Below are 26,337 nucleotides of genomic sequence, written 5' to 3'. Positions count from 1 at the left end.
CAGCAGACAACCCAGCTGCCGTTAATTAAGACGAATGTGCGGCGCGCCTCCGCAGATAATGACCAGAGCGCCTAGATCTCTACTCACAGGGAAAAGACTGCGGGCCGGAGCACTGACGGTACCCGCATTGCATCACCGACACGACACCCGGTACCCCGCTGTCTCCCTCCCACCTCAACAGGAGCGGACTGTAGCATCTCATCATAGAGTTTGATAGACTGATGTTCCTGCGCTCTCAGACCGCTCGCTGCTGTCGCTCCTGGTCTCCAAAGCCAGCCAGCAGCTGCCTGCTCTGCTGTGCACTGCTCCGGAGGCGCAAAGCTGGCAATTACGCGCCTTGCTGATAACTTTGGCGCGGTGCTATATGGATTGCGCATCAGCAACAAGCCAGTGTCTGGAGTATTCTGTGATCACTGGGTCAGATTTGTCTAATTGAATCATCCTTTAAGTGAGCGCTGCAACCTGTAGCTGTGCGCCCCTTTATTTCAGACAACATTCCGCTGAGGTGCAATGGAAGGACACAGCTGACGGTTCTGAATCCCTAAGTCGAGGAGGAGAGAAGGAAAAAGAAAAAGCGCAGGAATCAGCCCCGGAGGAAACGGTGAGTACACTGCGTCCTGACAAACTCTTTTTCTTTGTACAGGTATAGAATCCTTGCACAGACCTCCTGAAGTTTCTCCATGTCCAGCTCAAGGACAAATGGCAATCGAAGGTCTTATAGTCTTATTTTCTATTTGCAGGTATCCAGGTGGTTTTGTGGTTATTCTTCAAAGCTTGTGCATTTTCTGCCAGCTGCAGCCAGTAGGAATGACCTACAATTGAGAAACTTGCCATAGAAAACAGAAAGAGGCACAGGTGGTCGTACATCTCAATGATACACAGGGAGGTCTCAAGGTCCCTGTAGCCTGCTGCTTTATTACAATAAAATATTTTAGGGAAAGATTTTTTGTCTGTATGTCAGTTGTTTTTACTTGAACTTTTTTCCACCATGAAAAGAACAACTTTTCAAACAGTGACACAAAGTCATCCTTTAATTCCAATAACAATCTAATTTATACAATTTTATATTAAAGACTGTGTCATTCTTAGCTGTCATGTGAATTTTCTTAAATATAGAATCCACTAATCTTCCTCGTTTCTAATAATGTTACTGCCATGTCACACTGGCCTCTGTTCAGGTGGTCCTTTTCTGAAGAACCCTGCAGAGATGTGAAAATGAATAGATTTGTGTTAGTATGTTGGGGCTCTGAGCTGCAGAACACCAATTTTCTCTTATGCCTTGGGGCCAAGATACCTCTGCTTATGATTGCCAACTCCCTGATATAATGCAACCAGTGACAGTCATTACCCTGAATTATGGGATACACGAGGTCCAGTTGTTAGCCCAAGGTGCTCGTGAACATGAATCCCAAAAATAATGGAATTTGTGTGAGAAAGTGTGCGTTTTTGTAGTGAATCCACTTAGTGGTCTCTGAGGTCCTGGTTTATTCTGGTGCATGTGGTCTTTCTACTGGTTGCCTTGCCAACAGCCAATCAGCTGCTTTCTTATGCGGGACTGTTTAATCGCTCAGCCAGTCGGAGGCCTTAACTCCTGCAGGAATTAAGTCTTTTAACCTGAAAGGATCAGAAAGTTTGATATTGAAACCTATGACCATGTCAATTATTTATTACAAATTTATTGTTGGCACTCTTGTGGTGGAATAGTCTTTATCACAATGCAAAGAATATGTGGGTTAGGTGAGACCATGCTTTGACCTGATAGTTGTGAACCCCTTTTCATTACACCTTGAGTTTCCAACCTAAATTAAGATACATTGGCAAACACTTTGGCTTCCAACAATGAAGCAGAAATTCTTTGGAACCATTTTTATTAGTCAGGTGTGAGGCCCATTTTGGCATTACATCTTTAAGTGCAATGGATTTCACTTCCAGTGTGTAGCACTCGTGAAAAGCTTTTTGTGAAAGCCCAGGGATATGCGCTCTCACAGTATGATAATACATGTGTCAACTGAGAAATGAAATGATCTGAGAGCATAGCAAGCCTTTATGTGTGAGCTTTTAGTGTTGGATACTAGCTCTACTGAGAAGTGCTTCTGCAAATGTGCACATAGATACACAGAGCAGTTTTATGACACATGAGATGAGCAATGAGCCATAACACACACTCTTTAGGGGATTGTTGTGGTGCCCAGGAGCACAGATACTACAAATCTCTGACTTTCCACAGGTATGAACATCACAATATCAGATGATATTCTGCAGTTTGGTATTTTTAAAATGGTTTAAATCTTTGATAATCAGAAAACTTAAAATCATAATTATTCACAGACTCATTTAAACATCAAGGATTGTCAAAATGGACAAACACCCACTGGGTTGTAACTTTAACTTGCGATCTGCTGGTACATGTTTATGTGTTGTTATGTATGAACATTTGGGATAAATTAAATAAACTGTTAATGTTCTCTTTACTGAAAGAAAGAAAAAAACTGATGCAGAAATAAAATTTCAGAAAGTAAGATATGAGACTTTTTGTTGCAATAATCCATCATCAAGAACTCCTTTTTCTTTTCGATCTGAGTTGTATACACTGCTGTTGTGCTTCAAAGAGTCAGTGAGTTTCTGTCATTGTGACTTAGATTGCATCAACATAACAATGTCTCACATTTTAAAGGGGCATTTGACTGGTTTCACATTTAAAGTTGTGTTTAGTTGCTGAAAGTTTGAGGAAAACTCACTGGGCTTGGAGTGTGGACAAATTTTAAAATAATGGGCCCCTGGACACAGATTTGTTGAAGACCTCCAACTACTCCTGGTGACAACTAACTCAAAAGGAAATTATAAAAAAAAGAAAAAAGAAAAAAATGCAGATACAATTTGCAGTTTTGTTTGTGCAACTATGTGTTTCTTGCATGTGTTTTGCATCATTTAATCTTTATGTGTTGTCTTTTACAACTACTATTATTATTATTATTATTATTATTATTATTATTATTATTATTATTATTATTATTATGCCCCATTTTGGTCATTTCTAACCCTATTATTTCTCTCTGTGGTCATTTTGCATTCTTAGAAATGCTGAACAGGTTGTTGAGAGTTCCGTGCAGTTCATCATTAATTTGGGACATAAAAAAAAAATCACATTTCTGGAGCACATACCTGTATTTTGACTATATTAAAAATGCAAGATAATAAATTAAATTCAGAAATTTTAAACAAGTTGTACCACTTTTACATGTCCTGACACTTCTGTGGTAAAAACAGCATTATTCCACTTCTGTTGTCCTGACTTAAAATGACTGAAAGGAATTCCAAATGAGATGTAGCCATTAATGTCACATTTGTACATATAGGTTTGAAAAATGGACTTTAAAGTCACTAATACGTCCAGAGACGCATTTTCAGATTCTAAAGGGGCATGGGGCAACTTTATCTCTCAGGCTAATGGGAATCTGGGCTCACAGCAGCCCATGCAAATTACTCTAGAACACATCAGTGATGATTCAGGAACAAGGTGCAGCTGTAGATCAGAAATACCAAAATCAAACTATATAGCACACCTGTACCTGTACTCGTCCACATAAAAAAAAAAAAAAAAAAAGAAAAAAAAAGATGATCAAGTCCAGCAGCAGCAAGTCCAAAGAGAGACAGCAGCTGTGTGAACGTGGAGGAGGGAGGCGGTGTTTCGCAGTTTAACTGCACCAGCGCTGCTGCAAGGCTACAGCCGGCTGTGCTTTCTCTCATCTGGCACACACATACACACACGTCGTGGCGGTGGTTCTCTGCATCATGCGGGAGGGCTTATGATAAAAAAAAAAACCCTGTTACACACTGCACATATAATGACAGGCAGCCGCGCCGAGTCCTCCTCCGCAAATTAATTAGAGCGGACGACTCGGAGTCTCGGATTTTGGTGTCTTAATGAAGATATTGCGGCAATGGTGAAGGACAAGGCGGAGGAACGGACACTACAGTATCAGCAAACTTTGGTGAGTTTGGGGTGATGTCATAGATGATCTTTGCAGACATGCGTCGGGCACGTAGTATTGTCATAGAGGCACATTTGGCTGGAGGATGGAGACACAGCTGCCGCCTCAGCTGGGTCCTGGAGGAGAACAGCAGACAATACGCTGCTCTGCCTTTAAATATTCCAACACAAAAAGATGTAAAAGTCTTTTGATTTATTGTCCCTCTTCAGTGAGAATCTGGAGCCCTCCCTGTTCTCCATTCATTCACCTTGATCCACAGGTGTTGCGTCACTCTCGGTGTCTGCCTTTACCCACCCACTTAATTAATTCTTATCAATTTAGATTTCACCAAACCATGTCAGATTAATTTGTTCAGCTTGCAGAAATGCACATATTGCTGTCTCCAGTCACTATATGGTCTAATGGGTTATTGTCAATACCCTTGAAATATAAATTGGAGCATATGCTGCCTACTGTGCTCATATATTTTACCCACGTGTGTCTTCTTGATCCCCTCTATTTCCCCTGCAGATCTTGTCCCTGCTGATGACCCTTCCTCTATGCCCCTGTCATCATTCTCTCAGCCCTTCCTGTTTGCTAGATTGAGCACTTCTATGAACTAAAAGTGGAGTCTTTCTGAATATTAATTGCTTCATGCACCAGTTTTCCCCCTACTCATGTCATTGCAGGACTGACAGTGATACCCTGGAGCACTTTATCTATATTCAGATAAAGGGACAGAGAGACAGACAGGCAGTCTGTCAGGCTAGCTGGTGGATTTGTGTGCCATCCAACATTAACTATCAGTCATCCATTTTTCATTTTTTTAATTTTTTCATTTGCCATTGCACAGACCAGTCTGATGGTCAGTCTGTTTTTGTGCTGCTCTGTTTGGCTCTGGGTAGCAATGAGATGTTCTTCCCACCCCTTGTTGGTGTCAAGATCGATTCCATGTTGTGTGTCTCACTGTAAAGATCAATAGCAAAGTAAAATGGCAGTCTGAGTCTCTGAAGATTTGAACGTGCTGTCTTACCCCATCCTCTTATCTAAACATATCACTCAGATCAATTGGCTTTATCATGAACTCTCTGCTTGCCAGTCCCAGAATAGGTACGCCTCTATAGATGTATATGTCCTGCAGTATGTGTGTGTTTGTGTGTGTATATATATATATATATATATATATATACACACACACATACGTATATATATATATATATACATATATGTGTGTGTGTGTGTGTGTGTGTGTGTGTGTGTGTGTGTGTGTGTGTGTGTGTGTGTGTGTGTGTGTATAATATATACTGCCTGGCATCCAATAAGAGTCATCACATGGATTTAATTAAGCAAACAGGTACAAGCCTGCTATTGGATAATTGCTGAATGGCAATTATCTTTTAGCCGACAAAAAGTTATTTAACCTCAACTGATGCATTGAGTAGATTATCATTTCTTAATGATGTTGAAAGACACATCCCTTGATCATGGAAAAGATGTTTGTCTGTTTAAGGGTCACATCATTGGCATGCATCAAGCAGAAAAAACATCTAAGGAGATTGTAGAAACTTCTAAAATTGGGGTTATGAGCTGCTCTAATCATTATTAAAAACTGGAAATATAGTGGGGCACCATCATCTTCGAGGAATAAATGTGGTGAGAAAATATCCTGAATGATCATGATCAGTGATCACTTAAATGTTTGGTGAAATTAAATTAAAGAAAAACAACAGTAAACTCAGGGTTACGTGTAACAGTGTCAATAAGAGCAATCCCAAGCACAATAAAAAGGAAAGTCAAGGGATTGGGAATAAAACTGAAACTCAAGGGATTGGGACTGAACAGCTATGTAGCCATAAGAAAACCACTTATTAGTGAGACTAAATGGAGAAAAAGGCTTTAGTTTGCTAGGGAGTATAAGGAGTATGAGGAATATATATATATATATATATATATATATATATATATATATATATATAAAAGATAATAAAAAATCAGATAAGGTAAGGCACAGTTTCTTGTAGGTTTAGCTGCAGTCTAAATTTGGATTCTGATGTTGACAGAAGACTCTTCTATGTTTTATGGTTTGCAATCAGCTAGATTTAGAGGGTTTTGAGACATGTGTTTGCTTAGAGTTTGGCAGCAGAGTTTGGTGCTGTAGCAGATGACACAGAGTAGCTGGGGGAAAATACAGATCTGTCTGATAAACTTTTCCTAGGAGGAGAGGAAGGTACATAAATGTCTCATCATTTACAGCTGATGCACTTGAAAAATGTCATTTTCTTTGAGTATTTATACATTTTCTAGCAATGATCTTTAGGAGATATAGCAGCTTCTGTATTTGCCAAAAATACTAAAATAAGTCTGTGACTAATGCCTCATAATAGTGCTGCAATTTGACAAATACTAACAATAATATACATTGCATATTTCCATGATACAAAATGGCCTCATCTCCCATTCATGCCACTGTTAAGAAACATGAATGTTCCACCAAGATTTATTGGAAATATATTTAAAGCATTTCAAAATCTCCATTGACTTACCTGAGTTATTGAGATGACCATAAAAAAAGAAGAAAAAGATGTTATAAAACTCAGGTATTTAGATGGTAGCTGATGTGTTTGGTGCGTGGCACGGTTACTGTCTCATCTGTCAAGTGCAGTGCATACTAGCACAGTGGGTAGTGGCTACTGTCTGGTTCTCTGGCATCTCATGAGATGGAGGTATGGCACAGGTAATTTGGAGAGGAGGCAGGCCAGACACTGAAAAGAGACAGAGACAGCGCTGTGGCGATGTGTTTCAAAATGTTGCAGTTTTCCTTCTAAAACCTTTTTAGAAGCCTTTCTCAGAGATGTGGGAGGTCTGGATGTGTCATACAGTTTGCTTGAGTGCATGTTTTCTCTGTTCAGAAGCGTGGGCAAGTTTGCCAAATAGGTTGTGGATGTGTAGTTAGTTTTAGTAGTATATGTGGATGTGTGTGGGAGTGGGAGGGTATGTTCTCCACCTACTCATTTGCATTTGCCTACACATAAGCTAATAGCAGAGCAGATGTTAATGACAGCATGTCTGTCCAGTTGCAGGAGGTCTGAGGATTCAAGGATCAAAACCATCATCTAACTGAGCAGAAAAAGACACTCCCACTCCCTCGACACAGGGCACTGCAGCACCGCAGAAATGTATATACAGTACACACACTGCTAGTCTCTTTGAAGGCATGTATTTTTTTCTTTCTTCTTTTTTACTGAAGTGTTTCACTGACAGTCATGGCACACCTCTACTAAGATTCAAAGCTCCGATTTCTTTCACTGTGTCTCTGTTAGCTAAATATTTAAAGCCTTGATTCTATAACATTTTTTGTGTAAAAAGTGGTGCAATAGAAGACTAATATAACATGTATGTGTCTGAATTGTTTCTACATAGTAAGCACTTGCACACACATCTTAATAAGTACAATTACACACAGCACTGCAACGGCACAAACTAATATTAACATTCTATTACTGCACATTATGCAGAAATCAGAACCAGACTGTCTACAGAACAGCACTGAATCAGCACTCTGTGTACAGAAAACTGGACTTGCAACCAAGATTTGTTCTCTCTTTTCTTTTGTGTAAAGTGTTACAGACCATTTGGGATGGTTAATATGAACATGCTGTTTGCACTTTACTTCTGTCCTTCTGAAGGATTTCTGCATTTAAAAAGAAATGGTGTTGCTGTACCTCTCATTGTTAAATGGTTCAGGTAGAGAGTAAAAAATATTTCTGTGCTTTATGAAGAAAATTTGCAGTAATAAATAAGATTTGTTTTCAGCATTTTTTGCTGTTTCAGTTGCTGTTGCGAATACACACACACACAAAAGCGCTGTCTCTTCAGGGGGCTCTGGTTCCTCATAGTCAGCACTTTGTCTATTCTACCTCACAGAGGTTGGCTGGCGTCCATTTCAGGTCTTGTCACTTCCAAATAGTGCTGTTACCTGCAAGCCACTGAATTAGTCACTGCAGAGACTGCAGACACAAAAACAAAACAAAGAATCAATCTTTAGCTTATTTATTACTTATGTTATCACTTAGTTTTTTGTCATAAGTGTCTGATAACATAATAAATAAATAAGCTATAAAACGTTATAGACACTATGAACTTAATTGGATTAAAGAATCAATCTTATTTCATTCCTGAAATAGACCATACTCTCTGGAATATGTTTACAGACCAAATAATTTCAGAACTGTGTAACAGCTCCCATTAAAACAAAAAACAGCATCACATAGCAAGAAACAGAGACGCATTAAAGACAAAAAAAATTAATGTGTTTCAGTAAAAGTTTTAACATTCCTCTACAACAAAACAATAAAATAAATTTTTAAAAGTATTAATATTATCATGGTATATCCTATAAGAATTATTTGTGATGCTGATGCATGAGAATATAAGTGGCTAAATGCAAATCTGGGCAAAATGGAGAAAATCCATTTATATTTGCTGCATTGTTTTCCCTCTGGTTACTTTACATACATGGGGAAAAAAATCTCTCTGAACACTTTATGAATTTAAGACACATCCATTATTTTTTAATTCAGGTTAATCTAGTTTCTTTTTTCCATATTCATGAAAAAAAACAGAATTAGGAAAATGTCTGGAAATAACAAAGGCTAATTGATGGATTTATGTGGGATGATACAAATTTTGATTTAAAAAATTGAATGGCAGTTCAATGTCAAAATGGAAAATTAGATTCAAAGCCCATTTTTTAAATTTATTTTTATAAAGAAAAAGGAAAAGATTTAAAGGTTTGGTGTAGTGATAAATAGCAGAATGAACTGAACCAGCTTACCTAATGTGGCCAAGAGTGAGGAGGGTGAACTGCTATGTTTTTAGATATAGACTGTCATTCTAACTTAGTGAAAACACAACTGTTCTCTTTAGTGTGATTTTACACACATAACAATGTGTTATTTTGTTTTTTTGGGGTTTTTTTTTTTTTTTTTTTTACAGCAAATGGTTACTGTAAATGTTGCATACTGGAATTTTTAACTGGTAGAATTGCTCAAAAGTTCATTTGAAAATTGTTTCCAATTTAAATCCTGGTCAGAGTAATTGTTATACCTTTAATAACAGATTTGCAAACACAAAAACCTGAGAGCTGAAGTCTTTTAACGAGTCCTTGCTTAAATCCCATTTAAAATTTGTGACATCCTCTATATTCACAAGTGCATCTTAAGAGTTCAAGTAGTTTGAGCTAATTAAGGTCATTAAGTGAAATCTTTTGCACTTCCAGACTGCTGAAAAAGATGTTTAGATCCAGACAGTCTCCAAAGTCTGTTTTATATTTGTAACTCATTAATGCAAGGAGCTGTTTTTCATAGGAACCCTGATTGTTCTTTTTTTTTCTTCTTCTTCTTCTTTTTTTTTATTTTTATTTTTTATTATTTTGATTTGTTTAGATTTCTCAAGCTTTTAAAATAGTTTGAAATTCAGGATTTCTAATACTTATAGTTGTTTTCAGTCAATTAAATAGATTAATTAAAATTTAATTGGATAACAGCACAGTGACTTGTTGAGAAGGTTGTTGACCACACTGCCACTTGTACAATCATTGCTGGTGAGGAGAGGCATTACTAAAACAAAGGAAGCATCAATCTTTCAGATAATTATAAAAATGATAAAACTTTCAAGATAAAATCCTAATTTTGCACTTATTTGTTTCAGATTGTTGTAATTTGTTTAATGTTTGGCAGTCGACTAACACTTTAAGTTGCGACTTTGTTCAACAGTGTCAATTGAACGTGATGTAAGAAATCCTGTAAAAATGAGTTAGACTGGGTCATTTCTTTGTTGCTAGAGCAACTGAACAGACCCATAACATAAGCAGATTTAGTTGTTTCGGGAATCATTTTGATGTGCAGTTATCTACTGAATTTAGATGAAGGCCAAACATTAACATTATTTATCAAGTTGGAACTTTTGTAAGTGCACCAGCAAACCTGCTCCAAAATGTTTGTTCCAGCCATGTTTTGTATTTAAACGAGTGTTCTCAACAAAAATCCTTTCAGATCTGCATGAGTCCTCCAGCTGATGCTCCATCCAACCACCCATTTTAAATAGAGTGGAAACAATGGCAATTTTATTTATATAGCACATTTCATTACATGTAAACACATGTGCTTTACATAAAAAGAACATAAGTACACAAGTATATGCATATTTACACATTCATTGACATACATTTATGCACACACACTAGCACACATGAGTGTAAAAATACACATAAAAACCATATAATTAATGCATATTGACAAACATAGACACAACAGTATTAAGAAAAAGCCTGAGAATAGTAAAGTTTCATGTTTGGTTTTAAATGTAGACATAGTAGTAGTTGACCTGAGGTCAACAGGCAACTACAAGACCTGCATCTGCTGACCTGAGGGACCTGATGGGGTCATCCATAGTGAGCAAGTCAGGGATGCATGGAGGGGCTGAGCCATTTAGTGCTTTACGAACAAGTAAGATGATTTTAATTAATGTGATTCTATGTTGAACATACAGCCAATGAAGGGATTTCAGTTCAAATTTGAGCATCCTAGTCAGAACTCTTGCTGCAGTATTTTGAATAAATTGCAGTCGTCAAGTTGATTGGATAATTCTGCAAATAAGGCGTTACACAAATCCAGTCGGCTCAATATGAATGCCTGAAATAGTTTCTCAGAGTCCGTTTGAGATGTGAATTTTCTAATTTTTTATATATTTTTCAGATGGTAGAAAGCAATTACGGAGATGTTTGTAAGGTGACTGTTTACAATAATACCGAAGTTCCTGACTTGCTCACTGTGTTTAAAGGGGCAATAGGTGGAAATTCATCATTTCAAGATTAAAGTAATTCAACAATCGCAATATGAAGAACTAGAGGTGTAATTTCATCATCAGTATAGAATTACATCACACACCATTACTTTACCAGCACTGTGTTTACCAGCCAGTCTGGCCACATTTATGTTCACGTGAATACCACCTCCTCTCTACTCTGTCAGCCCTAGACCCTCCTCAAGTAAACAGCTCATATTTTCGAAGCAAAATGGCAGAGAGCGGAACAAAACGTTCACCTGCAGATAACTGTGATCCAACATTACTTCTAAAAAAACTACAGTCATTGGCGAATTTGTTGGAAAAAGAAAGGGACATAACCCAGATTAACATTGGCCTGGTATTTTCAAAGTGGAGAGTATTGCGAGGGTTAAAGAGGCTACAGTTTAACTCAGAGCTAGCTCTAATCCTGGACAGTAAGTAACAACATAAACGTTATAAGTTATTTGGCTTTTTGCCCATTTAAGAAAAAGAGAAGACAAGTAGGTCAATATTTTTTCTCTCTGTCTTTTTGGACCAACAAACAGTATTTTAATGTTATCATTTTTTTTTTTTTTTTAAGTGTCTGGGCATCCAGCAATTAATATCATTGATGAAGTTAACAAGTGTGTGCACACATTTATTTCTGTTGGGGCAATGAACACCTTGATGTCCTCATTCAACATGAGTGGGCAAGGCTGTAAAAGGGCATTTTGGATAACTTCTATTCAAAGAAATGAACTCTTACTTTTATAATACATCAGGTTGTCTGTATCCACATGTCCTAGTAATGTGTGGGCTCACTCTGGGTCAACTCGGGGTTGTCACAGCCCCTGTCTCTCAGCGATAAAATGGTGACTGCTTCAGGGTGTACCTGGCCCTTCCCTAGACACTAACATAGACTCCACTACCTACAACCCTGCACTGGAAATATGCAGGAAGGTACAGTGGGGTGCTTTTTTATATTCTTCATCATGAAAAAGACGTCTTTTCACCTTTCACTTGTCAACTAAATCACAATGTTGATAAGAAATTGGGCAATGCCATCTTTTTAATACATGAGGAGTACCTCAGATATCAGTAGCTGATGTTGCACCACTTTTAACACTTGTGAATTTAAAATCTTATTGGTTTAAATTTTGTATCAGTGTGTTTTATTTCTCTGCTCTTACTCCTGGCATTTAAAACCTGCTGCAAGCATAATCTCTGTGGATGATAGATGCAAAATAACCGCCTCTTTCCTTAAGTCGCTTTCTGACAAGGTGTCACTTTCTCTGCTTGAAGCTTCAGTCTCCCTGACATTAGTCCTCCCCCTCTGCCCAATCTCTACGCTGCTTTCGTGTTTATGCCCTGTGTTGCAATGTATTTTCACTTGTCATGGACTCACAACGCTCGACTACGCATGTTTATTTCTCTGCATGTGTGAGAGAGCTATGACTCATAGGTAACTATTCTAAAAGCGGCCTCCACTACCTATATTAATGCAAATGTGGACAGCAGGCTGAGTCAAATTTGTCACTTCCTCCTCTAATTCAATTTTCAGCCTGATCCCTGGAGGCTCCAGGGTCCAGATTAGCTCAAGCGCTTTAGTCCTGTTATTCCTCAGATCCCATCAATACACGCTCAGCACGTGCTTAAGTAATGAGAATGACATGACCATATACAAGGTCTAAAGCATCCATCATTCTTCCTGCAGTGATGGATCCCATCGCTTTCTCATGCTGCAAAAAAAGAGATTAAAATCATTCTATGAATATGTATTGTTAAAAGCAGCAGGGATGAAAGTCTTAGATGATCTTCATCATTTAAGTGTCAAATATTTTTCCTTGCTGAATAATATTGCATGTTTTAGTTCATCTGTTATGCTAGGCTTGCACATACTGTGACTTAAAAATGTGGCAGAGTAAGTGATGTGGCAGTAAAGTGGGGGGTCTTAGTGGAAAGTTGGTGGGCATGTGGAGCAGTCTTCTTGCTAAAATGTTGGTGGGTGATGGAGTACAGTACTGTTGAGTCAGATACTAGTTGTAGCTTCTTTTGGTAATGACATATTGGCTGATAATGTGAAAGAATGATCCTCTTTTTAAGGCAAGATCTCTAAAGGTTTTCACACAAGTGCATTAAAAATCAGTAGTAATGCTACAACAGCAGAGGTTGTGAACCCACTAAAAGCCTCTTTGATCCTATGTTATGTGTGAAGGATGGTGGTAAACTACTTGCAGGACAGGATGGAGCATCTGGAGTGTCTTTGCTCTGAATGGATCACTGGATTATTTATCTGTGTTCTCACTATTGAGCTTTAATAAACACTTCTGCTTCATACATTTGAAGTCTACTAAGCCTCTTAAATAAAAAGAAAACCTGCTGGCTCACAAAATGTAATGCTGACATTTTTTATTGGGCTGTTTCTTAGTTGTTATATTCTCTGACAATAATGCGTCTACAATAAGCCGCAGCAAGCTAGTTACAGAGAAATATGGATAATGTATCTTTAGTAATATTAATTTGCTCTAAGTGATAATCCTTTAAAGAATTTACAGTATATACAAGTTTTTAACCAAGCTTTCAACTTCTAGAAATAGTAGAGTAATGACGTTCTTAGTAGACAATATACTCATGCTTTCATATTTGTTATTGTTTGGGATACTGAGCTAAAAGAAACCTTTCAGATTTTTTTTTTTTTAACTGAAATTTAAATTGTAATTGAAATTGATGGACAAACCCCACAGACTTGTGAAAGGCTTTAAATAGACAGTGGTTTTAGTTTTGTGCTGTCTGATTTTTCAGATGCTGAACATCCAGTCGTTCTAAATGTAGCTAATGCAATAAATTCAGTTTTCATCCAATAAAAGTGTTTTAACTAATCTGATACTTTTACATATCTGCTAATTTATTAACACACAACTACCAAACACACCAAGAGTTACCTATTGCATTTGACTGTATTTTACTTAGTTTGATGTATCTTTTACTGTAAGGTAAGGTAAAGTAAGGTAGTGTCTTATTTATTTATTTATTTATTTATTTAATAGTGCAGTTATGATTGTTAAATTTTAGTAGATCATTATTTGTCATAAATAAGATTTATGATTTAATTTTCTTTGCTCAATATAATGCCATGACTATATTTTAATGTAAGCACTTGATAATTAATATCAACCTTTTAAGTGAAAATAGTTAAAGGAACACAGATAAATATATAAATATCTGATTGCCTTTTATGTTGTCAGAACATGCATTGCTTATGACAGAGATGACATATACACCGTCATGATTAGATAACATGAGTAGAGTGTTAACTCTAGCCATCAGTCAGTCCTGTCAAATGGTGGACAGACATTTGGAAATAGGACATTTTTGTTAGTTTTACCCAAATAGATGTGTATTATAATAATTACAAAATCACAGTTATCTCAGCAAATCATAGTTACACAATTTAATTGTTCATCGTAGAAGGCCTAGAGTTACAGTGACTATATCTGATATTTTTTTTTAATATATATACCAAAGTTGAAAGAAAATCTATGGAAATGAACTCTGAACAAAAAGAATCATCACTTGAATCTGAAGCTTCATAACAGGAGGCTTTATTAAGTGAAAAGCTCAGTAAACAACAGTACAGCAGCAACAAATAGTAACAAGCTGGTGAACACAGTGGTGCATCGAGCAGCTAAAGAGCGGCATAATTATCTCAGCAGGAAAAGACAGAAACAAAAGCAATCCTAAAACAGAGTGAATATTGGATTTGCATTCAGGTAGGCTAGAAAAATCAATCCAAATGAATGATAATGATGGACCTGCCTGAAAATGTTTAACTGATATGTGGGGCAGTGCACTGTACAGTGTATGTGAAAGCAGGAAATAAGTCAATGTTGTGTTCATGTTTAATTCCTTTGTACTAAAATAAGCAGAGAATCTGTTATTTATGGTTTGAATAGCTGACACCATATAAATTATAGGTCAGAACCTGTGTATGACAGCCATATGGCACATGGCCATGGAACAGATGTATAGCAATCAGCCATAACATTATAACCACTGACAGCTGGAATGAAAAACATTGATCATCATGTTACTGTGGCACATGGCAGTGGGTTGGATATATTCAACAGCAAGTGAAAATTCTGTCCTTGAAGTTGATGTGTTGAAAACATGAAAAAGTGGGCAAGTAAAAGGACATGAGTGATTTTGACAAGGGCCAAATTGTGATGGCTGGACAGCTGCATCATAGCATTTCCACAACTGCAGCTCTTGTGGGGTCCTCTATTAGCTTCCAACAGAAGACCTACTTAAATACCTAAAAATTTTAGTGCTGGCTGTAATAGAAGGTATCATAAGTCAGTGCATTGCAATGTATAGCATATAGGGCTGCAGCTGCCAACTAGGTAGGATGCTGATGTTCACCATCTACAATGACTACAATGAGCATGTGTGCATCCCTACTGGACCACAGAGCAATAGAAGAAGGTTGCATTCCTCAGATGAATCACGTTTTCTTGTACGTGTGGGTGGCTGGGTGCAAGCGTGTCATTTATCTGAGAAAGACACGCCAACAGAATGCGCTGCAGATTCAGCTGGGAATCCTTACCTTCTGTCATTCATGTTTCTTTGATACATACCACCTGCACACTGTAACTAAACCAACATCCCTTCATGAAAACACTGTTCCCTAATGAGAGGGAACTCTTTCAGCAGGTTAATGTGCACAGCAACATCGCAAAAGTGGCTCAGGAATGGTTTGTGGAACTCATTGATGAGTTTGAGGTGTTAACTTGACCTCTGAATTCTCCACATCTCAAGCAAATCCAGCATGTGCTGGAAAAACAAGTCTGACTGATGGATGAACAACCTTGCAACTTACCAATCTGCTACTCTCAGGCTCATGTCAGACGTTTTTAAGGCCTTTGCTTTCTAAAGTTGCTGCTTGTAGAATTACCAGGATGTCTCTGCTGTAATCTATCCATCACAGACTGTCTTTAGAGGAATCATCTGTTTGCTGAGCATCAAGTAGTAATGAGACACGATGCACAGTGGTAACTCAGTTCCCATTAACAGTAGTTAAAGAAATTACCTCAGTCTTGTCCAGAGAACCATCTTGCAGAGATTTAAAGCTAAAATGTCCATGTAAAAGATTCATTCTGTGTCCATTTCTGCTTTAGAACCCCAGCCTCATTTCTACATCACTTCCTGAAACGATGCAGGTGGTGCGTGCGTTAATTGCGTGTTAAAAAATTAAAGATGCTCAGATGTCGCCCGGTGAAACAAGGTCTGCGTCAGGTACTGAAGGACCAGAGTATTATGGCGAGAAAAGGGCCACTATAACACAAAATAGACGCCACTGGACACAAGATGCGAACATGGTACTGTTGAAATTCTACTATTCTAGTAACCTTGTTGCATGTTTTCTCTGTAAACTGTATCACCAACTATGAGCGCTTCCTCCTCAGTTTCGTATGATGTCTTTCAAACACGGTTTCCTCACAAACTTTGAAAAACGCCCCACCGAAGATTCAAAAGTCTGCCATCTAGCAGTGAAAAGTGGTAACAGGTTTAAGCTCTTTTTCTGGAGAGCTTAAACCTCCAATTTTGCGCATTTTTGCGATTTTGCCTCTTATATGGTTAATCATATACTAATGACTTTATGTTTGTATGTTTGTCACATAAACACTTGTGTTTTTTTTTGTTAAATAACTGCAAGTGCATGTGGATATTAGCTTGTGGCATATTTTAATATAATTATCTATGATTATTCATTGCCTCAGTAAGCTGAGTTGCTCAAGTCCTCCTAAATAGAAATTTGTGTGCAAAAAAAGTAAATATTATGTCATTACTTAGATTTTTGTATTAATAGGTCTATGACATTCAGCAACAAAAACACAATAACTGCTGCTTGCATGTTCCTTTTCAGATTCACACAGCCCTCCTCTCCTTCCTGAACAAATTACCTCAGTTTTTGGTAGATGCTGCTAACAATTTATTTGTCTCTGTGATATAATAATAATAATAATAATAATAATAATAATAATAATAATAAATAAATAAATAAATAAATAAATAAATAAATAAATAAATAAATAAATAAAAGACTATCAATCTATTAAAAAGCAGGGGCTGAACTAAAATAGATACCTGTTTTGTGAGAAGTAAACTGACAGATGTACATACAGAAGCTGGTCATATGGGAAGTAAACTGGTTACAGATAATAGCTCATTTAACCCACTGGGTCCCACCTGCTGCTTCCCCAGGAGGCCGTACTCCAGATGGCCAGTGATCGCTTTCACACAGGCCCTGTGTAAGAAACAGAACCCGTTTGTAATCCTAGTAGGAGTTTGCTGATGCTGGTAGTGTGTTTGAGTGCCTACTGTATACTGTAGTGTGTGGGTGCATGAAAACTTGTTTGTCAACACATAAAACTCAAAAGAAAAATTGAAATAAACAGTTCATGTGAAAATATTTTTCCCTCAGGGCTGTTTACTAACTGTAGATCAGTTAGTAAATAACAGTGTCTAACACATTTCACAGCTTATTGTTATAATATGATGGCGTTCATAATCTGTAGATGCAGATTGATCTGGTGATTTAATTTTGGAAAAAGACAGAACCGGCATTCAGTCTGTTGATGCTGATGAAGTGATTTTCAAATTAAACTTTGTTGTCATGTGCACAGCATGAAAACAGGTTTCCCTGTTCAGGTAAATGTTTGCTTTGCTGTCCACAATGAATGTCAGGCAATAAAGAGAACATACATAAAAAGAAACAGATAAAAACAACATCCACATGGAGCAAAGTACGGTTGTGCATCTTCACTGGTCTCGCGATTTGATTCCGATTCCGATTATCTTGTGAACAATTCGATGCAATTCAATGATGCATCATGATGCATCACTATGTGTTGCATCCTCAGTTTTATTTATTGCCGCAAATTGCTACTTTCTTCATTAATGAATACAAATAGTCAGTTAATTATGAACTTCCTGTTGATTTGTAATCATTTCAGAAATCATTCTAAATCTCCTGACATTGACAAACATAATTAACATGTAAACAAGTGTTATATTTATCTTCATTATTGTTCCATTGCTTGTATTAATTATTGTTCCAAATCAAGAAAACAACATTACTATACTGTAACGTTCGGGTTTAACAGCCCTCTAGTAGTGATTTCTTGTAGTAAAGCTGTGTGTTTTTTTTCCCTTATGGAATAATATGGAATTTCAGATGTTTTCCATGTTCTCCTTTATGACCAGTAACATTTGCCTGTAAGTATAGTAGTCAATTTGAATTGAAAACATAATTTTGTTAAGGTAAACATTTGTTGGTGAACAAAGTTGTTTTAATCCCTTTACTCCATTCTCGCATGCTAACCGCTAGCTTGTCAATGGTACTTTCTATTGACGTTAGCTTTAAGCTAACTTATCGGTATTGATACATTTTGATGTGCAACTTGCCGAGATTTCTAATGAGATTTTGATGTATTTTCTATATGTTTGCTTAGTTTTACAGTTTTGAGCCTCAGATCTTTCTTGGTAGACCGTTATCTGCCGAGCTGTTGCAGAAGCTAGATCACGCCACACATGCCAGCAGCTGCATAATATACATTATTATAATAGATTATATATTTGTTTATTTTATTTTATTTTTTTGATGCATTGATGCAAAATCGTCCGCTTCTCGATGCATTGTAGAAACGATTAAATTCAACACCCCTAGCGCAGAGGGATAAAAACAAAAAGAAAGAAATAAAAACTATGTAGAATGTGGATTAAAAAATGAATAAACAGAGTTATGGAGATGAAAACACATACATAATGTGCAAAAAATGAGTGTGGAACAAAGGCGTCTGGTGGAAGTTTTGTAGAATCGATGTCCTTCATTTCCTGCTTCTGACCTGAGGGTAGAAGTGTGAACTGTTAGGGATGGTTGGGACCCCTGATGTTGAAAGCCTCTTTTCTGTCACATCTATCACAACAGCTCTTCACAATCTGTTGTGATAGGTGCTCTGCAAAGTGGGACTGGTGATCCTCTCAGCATCCTTCACCACTCAGGTATTTGCGGTCCATACTAGTGCTGCTGTAAACTTTTTAGTTTGCACATTTACTTTAATTATTGCACAGTGACTTGAGTATTTATGTATTTATATACATGTGGCTTTTTGTTTGTGTACATATGTACATATGGCTGCTGCTGGAGATGGCTGCTAAATAAAGTTTCGCTGTAACCTGTTGAGCAATGACAATAAAGCTTCTAATGTAATCTAAACTAATAGTGTGGCTGTAGTAGTTTCTGAGGATTTTACATACCAAACTTCAACCTCCTCAGGAAGTACAGCTGTATGGTGTCTAGTGTTCAGGTGAAGACCTCACTGATGTAGCGCAGATCACACCCTCTTCTTCACTTCTTCCTTATGTCCAAAATAATCTAGCTTGTTTTGTTTGCATTGAGGGTGAGGTTGTTGTACAGGGCATCTAAATGTAGTTTTTAATGGTTTTTTACATGGATAGCTTAGGGCATTTTTTGTTGTGTACTTTGTTTACTTTTTAGTAAATAAGTAAAATTTTATTTATATTGTACCTTTTAAGATATAAAATCACAAAGTGTTTCACAAGAGCCAATAATGCATCATAACAAGAGGAAATAATAAAAAGCAGATTTTAAAAGATGTATTTTTAAATGGCTTTTTAAAAGTGACCACACAGTCCACTATTCTACAGTCCAAAGAGAATTTCATAGTCTGGGGGGCACTAAACAGAAAGCTCAGTCTCCTTATGGTTTAAGCTTTGTATGGGGTACCATCAGGGACCTGCCAGGGAGATATGGCAGCAGAAACCTACTTATATAACCTGATGCCTGTCCGTGAAGAGCTCTCCAAGTATGTAAAAAAATCTTAAATTGCCCTCTAAATTAAACTGGAAGCCAGTGCAGACGCATCAAGATTGGAACCACATGAGAAAACTTGGAGGATTTTGTCAGAAACTTGGCAGCAGCACCTTAAACAACTTGCAACCTTTGTAGGCAGGTTTTGTTAAGACAGGACGTGAATAGTCCATTCCAATAATCCAATTGTGATGACACAGCATGAATAATTATTTCAAGTTCAGAATGTGACACGATGGATCTTAGTTTGGCAACGTTTCTCAGTTGATAAAAACAAGAACCAAGACGAGACTTTACGTGTGTGTCCAAAGTAAAACCAGAATCAAGGTTATGCTTAGGTTCCTAACAGGATTTTGCCAACGAACCAAGAGGTCCACGTGTCTCCTTTATCCCAGACATGCCTTTTACTTAAACAAAGATAATTATTTCAGTTTTGTCTTGACTTAAATTAATTTAACCTCTTAAAATAAGATTTACTATCAGAATTGACAAATAGTGATGTATTGTCAGTGACAAATCAGCAGCTTTTAGTTACCTATTTTAAATGTCCATATAATCACTGAACATAGCAATTCCTCTTCTGCATTTTATTAGCAGCCTTCATCAGTCATTCCCCATTTTGAGCTGAGAGAAAACAAGCACAAGCCATGTGGTGTAAAAACAAAAAAGGAGCTTATATTAAGAAGTGATGACAAAAGTCCAGCACTTAAATATTAATTTTGAAGATTTGTGTTTCATTTAGATTTATTTGATCTCTTTAACTTTCCATCTTCTGACAAGTTTTGAGTTGACATATTTAGCACGTCAGAAATTACATACACTGTTCACTTTACTGTAAAAGGTCAAGTATACAAATGAGAGAAGGGATAAAGGTTAAACAATTAAAGTAGAGTTGATGGTAAAGTATTGGCATAAAAATAGAGCTGAAAAAGGATAAACAGTTAAAAAGAAAACAGTGACAACTCATTAAGTTATTTGATCAATGGAAGACTGATGTTATAAAGATAACCGGGACATAATGAAAACCTGGTCACATGTGCTGAAATAATTTAAACAAAATCTGGCATTTTTTATTTAAGGAAAATAGCTAAAAATGTTGCACAAAATAAGGTGAAAAAAGTAAAGAAAAATTAACTTGAGATCAAAAATTGGTTTACATCTTGTTTCATTGCTTCATTTGTTATCTCATTTTCATCTTCCATTTTTTCATTTAACCACTACCCTCATATAAGTAGTCTAGGTCACTTTGTCATCAATGATCTGGAAGGTGCAGATATATTTTGGGAGTGATCACCGTTATAATTTTTGACAGCATAAACAGGCAATATTGTGTCTGCTTTGCAGTAAAGGTAAATTTCCCTGAAATTCTTTAGAAACAAATTTTACAGAAGTATCAATTTAATGCTGTTTTAGAAATTTGGTTGTTCACTGTGGCATGAATGTTGGTTTTTGGCATCATTTTGCCCAGATGTTCATTTTTACTTTGTGGCTCATTTGCTTAATTCTCCCTGTCCAAATTTTTGTAACACTACACATGTACACTGTCTACTCTGCATCCACTACTTAATTTCCAAGCTTCTTAACTGGTTGCAAAACCTGTTTGGCATGAGTAGGCACAACCACACAGAAGCTGCTGTTGGTGCTTGTCATTTCACATCTAACTAAAGGTTCCTTTGACAGTTTGGCTGTGTATCCTATAGATGAGGCACTGCTGCCTTGAGAATATTATGCATAGTTTACTCTTGCTTTAATGCTTCCCAGCAGGGCAGGGGTTAAAGTGAGGGGAGATGAGCATCCTGACAGCAAAGTCTCTTTTGCTCTTATACAGCTGCTCTGCTTTCCCTCTGCACCTCCATGTTCATACAAGCAGAAAGAGTGAGCCTGCAGGAGTCGTGATGCCCATCTCAATGAGATATGGGGGAACAAAGAGGGAGGTGGTGCACAGCAGAGGATATGCTGCAAGTTGTAGCTACATAGTCCCATTCAAGACAAGATTCAAATAGCAAATCTGGTGTTCCTTTAGGTGCATGTTAGACAAGCATACAAGGGGCATCCTACAAAATGACGTATCGTGACAGCAGCTTGTCAACCATTGGCTTACATCAGGTGCACTTCCCACTGAAAGTCAGAATCTACATGACTTAAAGGTTGGTGCAAAGGCAAAATCCTGCCAGATTGTCAAATCTAAGCATTTGACAATTGCCTGTATGCCAAATGTGGAAACACTTGGCTGAATACATTCAAGCCTCTACCACTTGGATTGTGGGACTCGTTAGTTGCTCAGATTGCAGTGAAGTTGAATTCAGAAAAGATGTGGCAACATGAACTGCATGTTGCATAGACAACTTCCTAAAGACTTACCAGGTGTGGCAAATTTAGAATTTTACTGTTTAATGACTTTGTCATTTAGTCTGTCCACCGTCCAAGTTAGTTCACATTCCAGTTGGAGCACTAATCTTCCACTCAGCTGCTCCTAGAGGTGGGCCATTCCAGAGGCAACAGCATTCCCAGTCTGCCCTAAAATTGTGGCACCATCTGCCTTGGAGCTGCGCCGTCACTTCCTGGTTGATGCCCTAATGGTTTTGATTAGTCTTAAAATCTCAGCTTGACATTTTTAAAGTGTACAATTTCAGCAACTGGGGTTGCTATAAACGTGCCTTATACTTTAACCGAAATTGGTCAGGGCCCCCCCCCCCCATGTAAATTTGTAGTTTCAGACTATTGGGCCAAGTGACCCCCCCCCAATTTAGACAAGGCAGTTGGAAAGCATGTTTTGAACAAGGCTTTATTTAAAATTAGACTATCTCAAGACATGGCATCTAATAGAATCACTTCACCACTGGAAACCAGAGACCTTTGGCTTGAAGAAACATTTACAGCAGCTCTTCCTGCAAGAGAAGGTGGTCAAACTGGAATTTAAAAATTCTGGTATCTGGTTGCAATTGCACTGCATTTACTGTGGACTTTTTTTTTTTTTTTTTTTTTTAAATGCAAAGACTAAAGTGAGATTAAAGTGCACAAAAGTTTTAATTAAGCTACTAGAATTTGCCTTTAATACAACCCTTTTTGGGATCTGCAGACAATTTTACCAATTCATGTAGTCAATAAGAGTCAGGAATCGTTAACATGCCATCAGCCTACTGCAGGCATTTTATGCCTATGCAAACAATACTCACGTTGGCGATGGCAGTGTTGCTCACAGGAGTTTATGCTGCTTGGATAACATACAGCTGTGGCACAGTGAATGAAGACCTGAAACAGAATACAAGGTCAACAATGTGTAATTTCAAGGTCATTTAATAGTTTGAAGCATACCGTTTCTTTCTGAGCAGCAAAGGTATCTGGAGCCACAAATGTAAACATCTTGCTGATGAAACGTTTGTAGTGGGTAGGGTACTCGAGACCAGAAGAGCTGTCCACAGGAACCAATGTGGTCATGTATCGGTCATCACTGTAAGGACACCTGTAGTGAAGGAGAGTATAGCCTTAGATCAGTAGGACAAAAAGCAAATTTACAGCATTCAAACTGTCCATTTATATACCCATTAACCAGAAGGTCCCACTGTGGGAGGCTTTGAGGATTTGGGGTGGCGGTAGCCCAGCAGCGTTCCAAATTCAGGATAATGTTGGGGTCAGACCTCTCCAGGAGATGCACCTCAACATAGACTGGTTCCCTCAGCAATTTAGTTATTGGGTAGTCCGATAGTGTGTAGAATGAGCTGTATGCTTCCTCCTCTGCAATGAAGACAGTTTCAGTAAACCAATTATGTAGCAGTGTATCATTAAGTTCATGCCTCTCACCTTCCACACATCCTTTTGCATGGCATTGTCCATTGCCTAGTCGGAGCTCCACTCTTAAGGGCCCTGCTGCTGCAATTGATACAGGGGGAGGAAGAGGATTCACCTCCATGACAAGGGCCTCCACAGCTGAACTGGAATACTTGCACTGGAACAACAACCTATTGGCAGAGAGTACATATTTCACTCCTGAAGAGGGTGCCTTCAGCAGCCATTTAGTCTTGCAATATTAGTGCCATTGCATTTCCTGCAACACATGGTTAAGCCAATTCTGTTACACCTGCCATTTACTGGGGTAGAGTTTGGTAGCCCTGTTGTGATCAAGTATTGCTTCAGTGAAGCCACTTGAGACCAAGTTAACACACCCAACAGTTTAGGCAATAAGTTTCTATCCCCAGCTCAGTTGAGCTAGCGCAGACTTAACACTATCCGTTTAGCGCTTAAGTGCTTGATAAAAGGAAACTGTATTAACCCTCTGATGTATGAATTATGAAAGCCTTGGGCAATTTTTCTGAAGTGTTTTTCCTTCTTTGGACATGAAAGGTAAAATTTTCCAAATATATGTTTCATAAAGTTAAACATGTCCACTCCAGTGGACTACATGTGCCTGAGCACTGTATAAGCGCAATGTTTGTGCCTGAATTAGAAAACCAATGAGTCGTTACACTTACACCTGCATCTGTCAAACCATCTCCAACAGAAGAAACATTGAGTCTCCACAGCTCTATAAGGATGCAAGATAGTGTTACTAAGCCCTCATGTTGAAGACAAGTTGGAACACACTGATTAACCTCCCTTCATCTTCGAACCTATGTTCACACCTAGGCTGTATGAAAGTTTGCAGAGCGTCCAGGGCACAGCGGCACACAGCACTGCATGCAGATGCATTTGGTCTTCCGTGTGCACGCAGCATCATGGCATCAGTTTGCATTTTTACCCTCAGTAAGTTGGGGCTAGTGATATCCTGTGCCAAACCCATTATTCTGGACTATTCGGTCCACTTCATTGGACATGTGTAATTTTCTACATATGACAATTTTCATATTCCAGACAGATAATCTTTCCTTAGATGTTACTGTATCTTTTTTAACCAGTGGAGAATTGGCAGGATATGCCAGCAGTGGTTGGTAGGGGTAGCTGTCGGCCATCTTGGATTCAGAGGAAATTTACCTGCAGTTACAACTGACCACTGAATTGACCTCAATGGAGCATGGCAGCAGAGAGCACTCTAGAGGGTAATATGCAGTTCCACCATAGAAACCAATGTATTAAAAATGAATGACTTTAGAAGCTGTCCACTACAGTGACCGCTATGCACCAGAGGGTTAAAGGACTGATGCGCCATGTGCTGAGGTCAGAAGTAGAAAATTACTGAAACTTTATAATGCACTACAAGTTTAAAGTGCAACAATAGCATAATTTAAAAAAAAAAAAAAAAAAAAAAAAAAAAAAAAAAAAGGGGAGCTTATTCCAGAGTTCAGGTTCCACCACCATAAAGGCCTAGTTTGAGCTTGCTGACCTGAGCAATAGAAGGTTTATATGGACAGAGGAACTCGGAGGGCTACAGTAAGGCAACACCAAACTCTTAAAAGCAAATGAAAATTTATACTGCCATCTACAAGACTTGTCTAAGAAATCATGTTTGTAGCTGTGCTTAGTAGTAAACACCTCATTGTTTCAGGGGTCATGAAATGGCCCTCCAATTTACTAGACTTACTCAAAATGGCTGTCCCTGGTAATTGATCCTCTGGGTCCAAGTCCCACTTCATAGGATGACGACATGTGGTTTTCATAGACCACATATCCCTCCTCATCCTGTAAAAGAATTTACACATGCATCTAAAGTTTTGACTTGTCAACAACCTGAATATTCAACTTCATAACACCTGGAGGAAAAAATAAAAATTAAGACACTCTAAAAGCCACTTACCTTTAGTGTAGTGCCACAAGCTGTGACAGGGAACTGAAAGACAGCAAAGGATGATGTGCCATCAACTGGACCACAGACTGCATCATTTCCATCAAGCAGGCTGATGGAATTCACATCAATGGGTGGCAGAGTAGCATCTCTAGCTACAACAATGATAAACTGGCCATCCCTGGTACACTGCACAGTCACTGAAAGTGAAATAGAATATTACATTGCAACGTGTGATTGATTTACTACACCAAGTAGTGCATGTGAAGTACTCCAGGAAGTATGTCTGTATATCAGGGTTTGAATAATTTCAGTAGTGTGACATCCCTGATTATGTTTAAGGTTATAGTTCTGTTATCTGGCATGTTGACATGGCTTCATGAACACTTACAAAAAAAAAAACAAAAAAAAACACACACACACACACACACACACACACACCTCTAAACCAATTTGCTGGAAAGCTTCAGTGCTTCATGGAGGCTTAATCTGGCAATCACCAATTGCAGCTGATGCAGTTTTAACAACTAGATGTGATGCACTTAACATACCTGCTTTCCCATAGTAGCATTGGTGCCCATCAAAGCAGCAGTTGATGTTCTCACACTGCTCAGAGGTGATATCTGGAGTGCCACAATGGATCTTCTCGCTCTCCTCCACATGACATTTATCAACGGAAACTGAAAGGACATTCAGCTGTGGCTGAAGAGGAGGAGAAGCCTGGTGTTTCTGCCAAGGCTGCATCCAGTTATGCTGTGCAGAAACGCTACAAATCATAATCACGCCACATAGATACTTAAAAAGCTCCATTTGGTGTTTAGAAATGCACACTGGCCAAAACTGCAGACATAACATGCATTACTCACACGCACAGCTTTTATACATGACTGATTGTGAACAGTTAGCCATGAACTCCGCCTCTCATTGTTAGGATT

General features: G+C 38.0%; 2 protein-coding genes across 7 annotated transcripts in view; one reads left to right on the top strand and one right to left on the bottom strand.

Moving 5' to 3' along the window:
- Window positions 1–210: 210 nt before the first annotated feature.
- The window catches only part of clcn2a (chloride channel, voltage-sensitive 2a), a 53,703-nt gene continuing 27,576 nt past the window's right edge, over window positions 211–26,337 (top strand). For 2 of the 5 annotated variants that reach the window (XM_041992414.1, XM_041992412.1), the window contains exon 1: window positions 3,802–3,992. In XM_041992414.1, the coding sequence (XP_041848348.1) occupies window positions 3,942–3,992 (51 nt within the window). In that variant the 5' untranslated portion in view covers window positions 3,802–3,941. Of the gene's footprint in view, window positions 602–3,801; window positions 3,993–26,337 lie in introns of those variants that run through there. The other 3 variants (XM_041992415.1, XM_041992413.1, XM_041992416.1) reach the window with 2 other exon arrangements.
- LOC121644469 (zona pellucida sperm-binding protein 4-like) lies at window positions 22,454–26,262 on the bottom strand. 2 transcript variants are annotated; one of them, XM_041992418.1, is made up of 8 exons: window positions 25,954–26,261; window positions 25,415–25,602; window positions 25,202–25,299; window positions 23,488–23,645; window positions 23,229–23,421; window positions 23,002–23,149; window positions 22,863–22,938; window positions 22,454–22,574 (listed from the first exon to the last, which is right to left on the bottom strand). In XM_041992418.1, the coding sequence occupies exons 1-8, from the start codon at window positions 26,255–26,257 to the stop codon at window positions 22,492–22,494; spliced, it is 1,248 nt and encodes a 415-aa protein (XP_041848352.1). In that variant the 5' UTR covers window positions 26,258–26,261; the 3' UTR covers window positions 22,454–22,491. The 2 variants fall into 2 exon arrangements, with proteins under 2 accessions (XP_041848352.1, XP_041848351.1); XM_041992417.1 differs by having other exon boundaries at window positions 23,229–23,645; window positions 25,954–26,262.

The sequence above is a fragment of the Melanotaenia boesemani genome, chromosome 8 (genome assembly GCF_017639745.1).
Source record: "Melanotaenia boesemani isolate fMelBoe1 chromosome 8, fMelBoe1.pri, whole genome shotgun sequence".
Taxonomy (NCBI): Eukaryota; Metazoa; Chordata; class Actinopteri; order Atheriniformes; family Melanotaeniidae; genus Melanotaenia; species Melanotaenia boesemani.
Note: the sequence above shows the minus strand (reverse complement) of the source record. Positions and strands in the feature narration are given on the sequence as shown.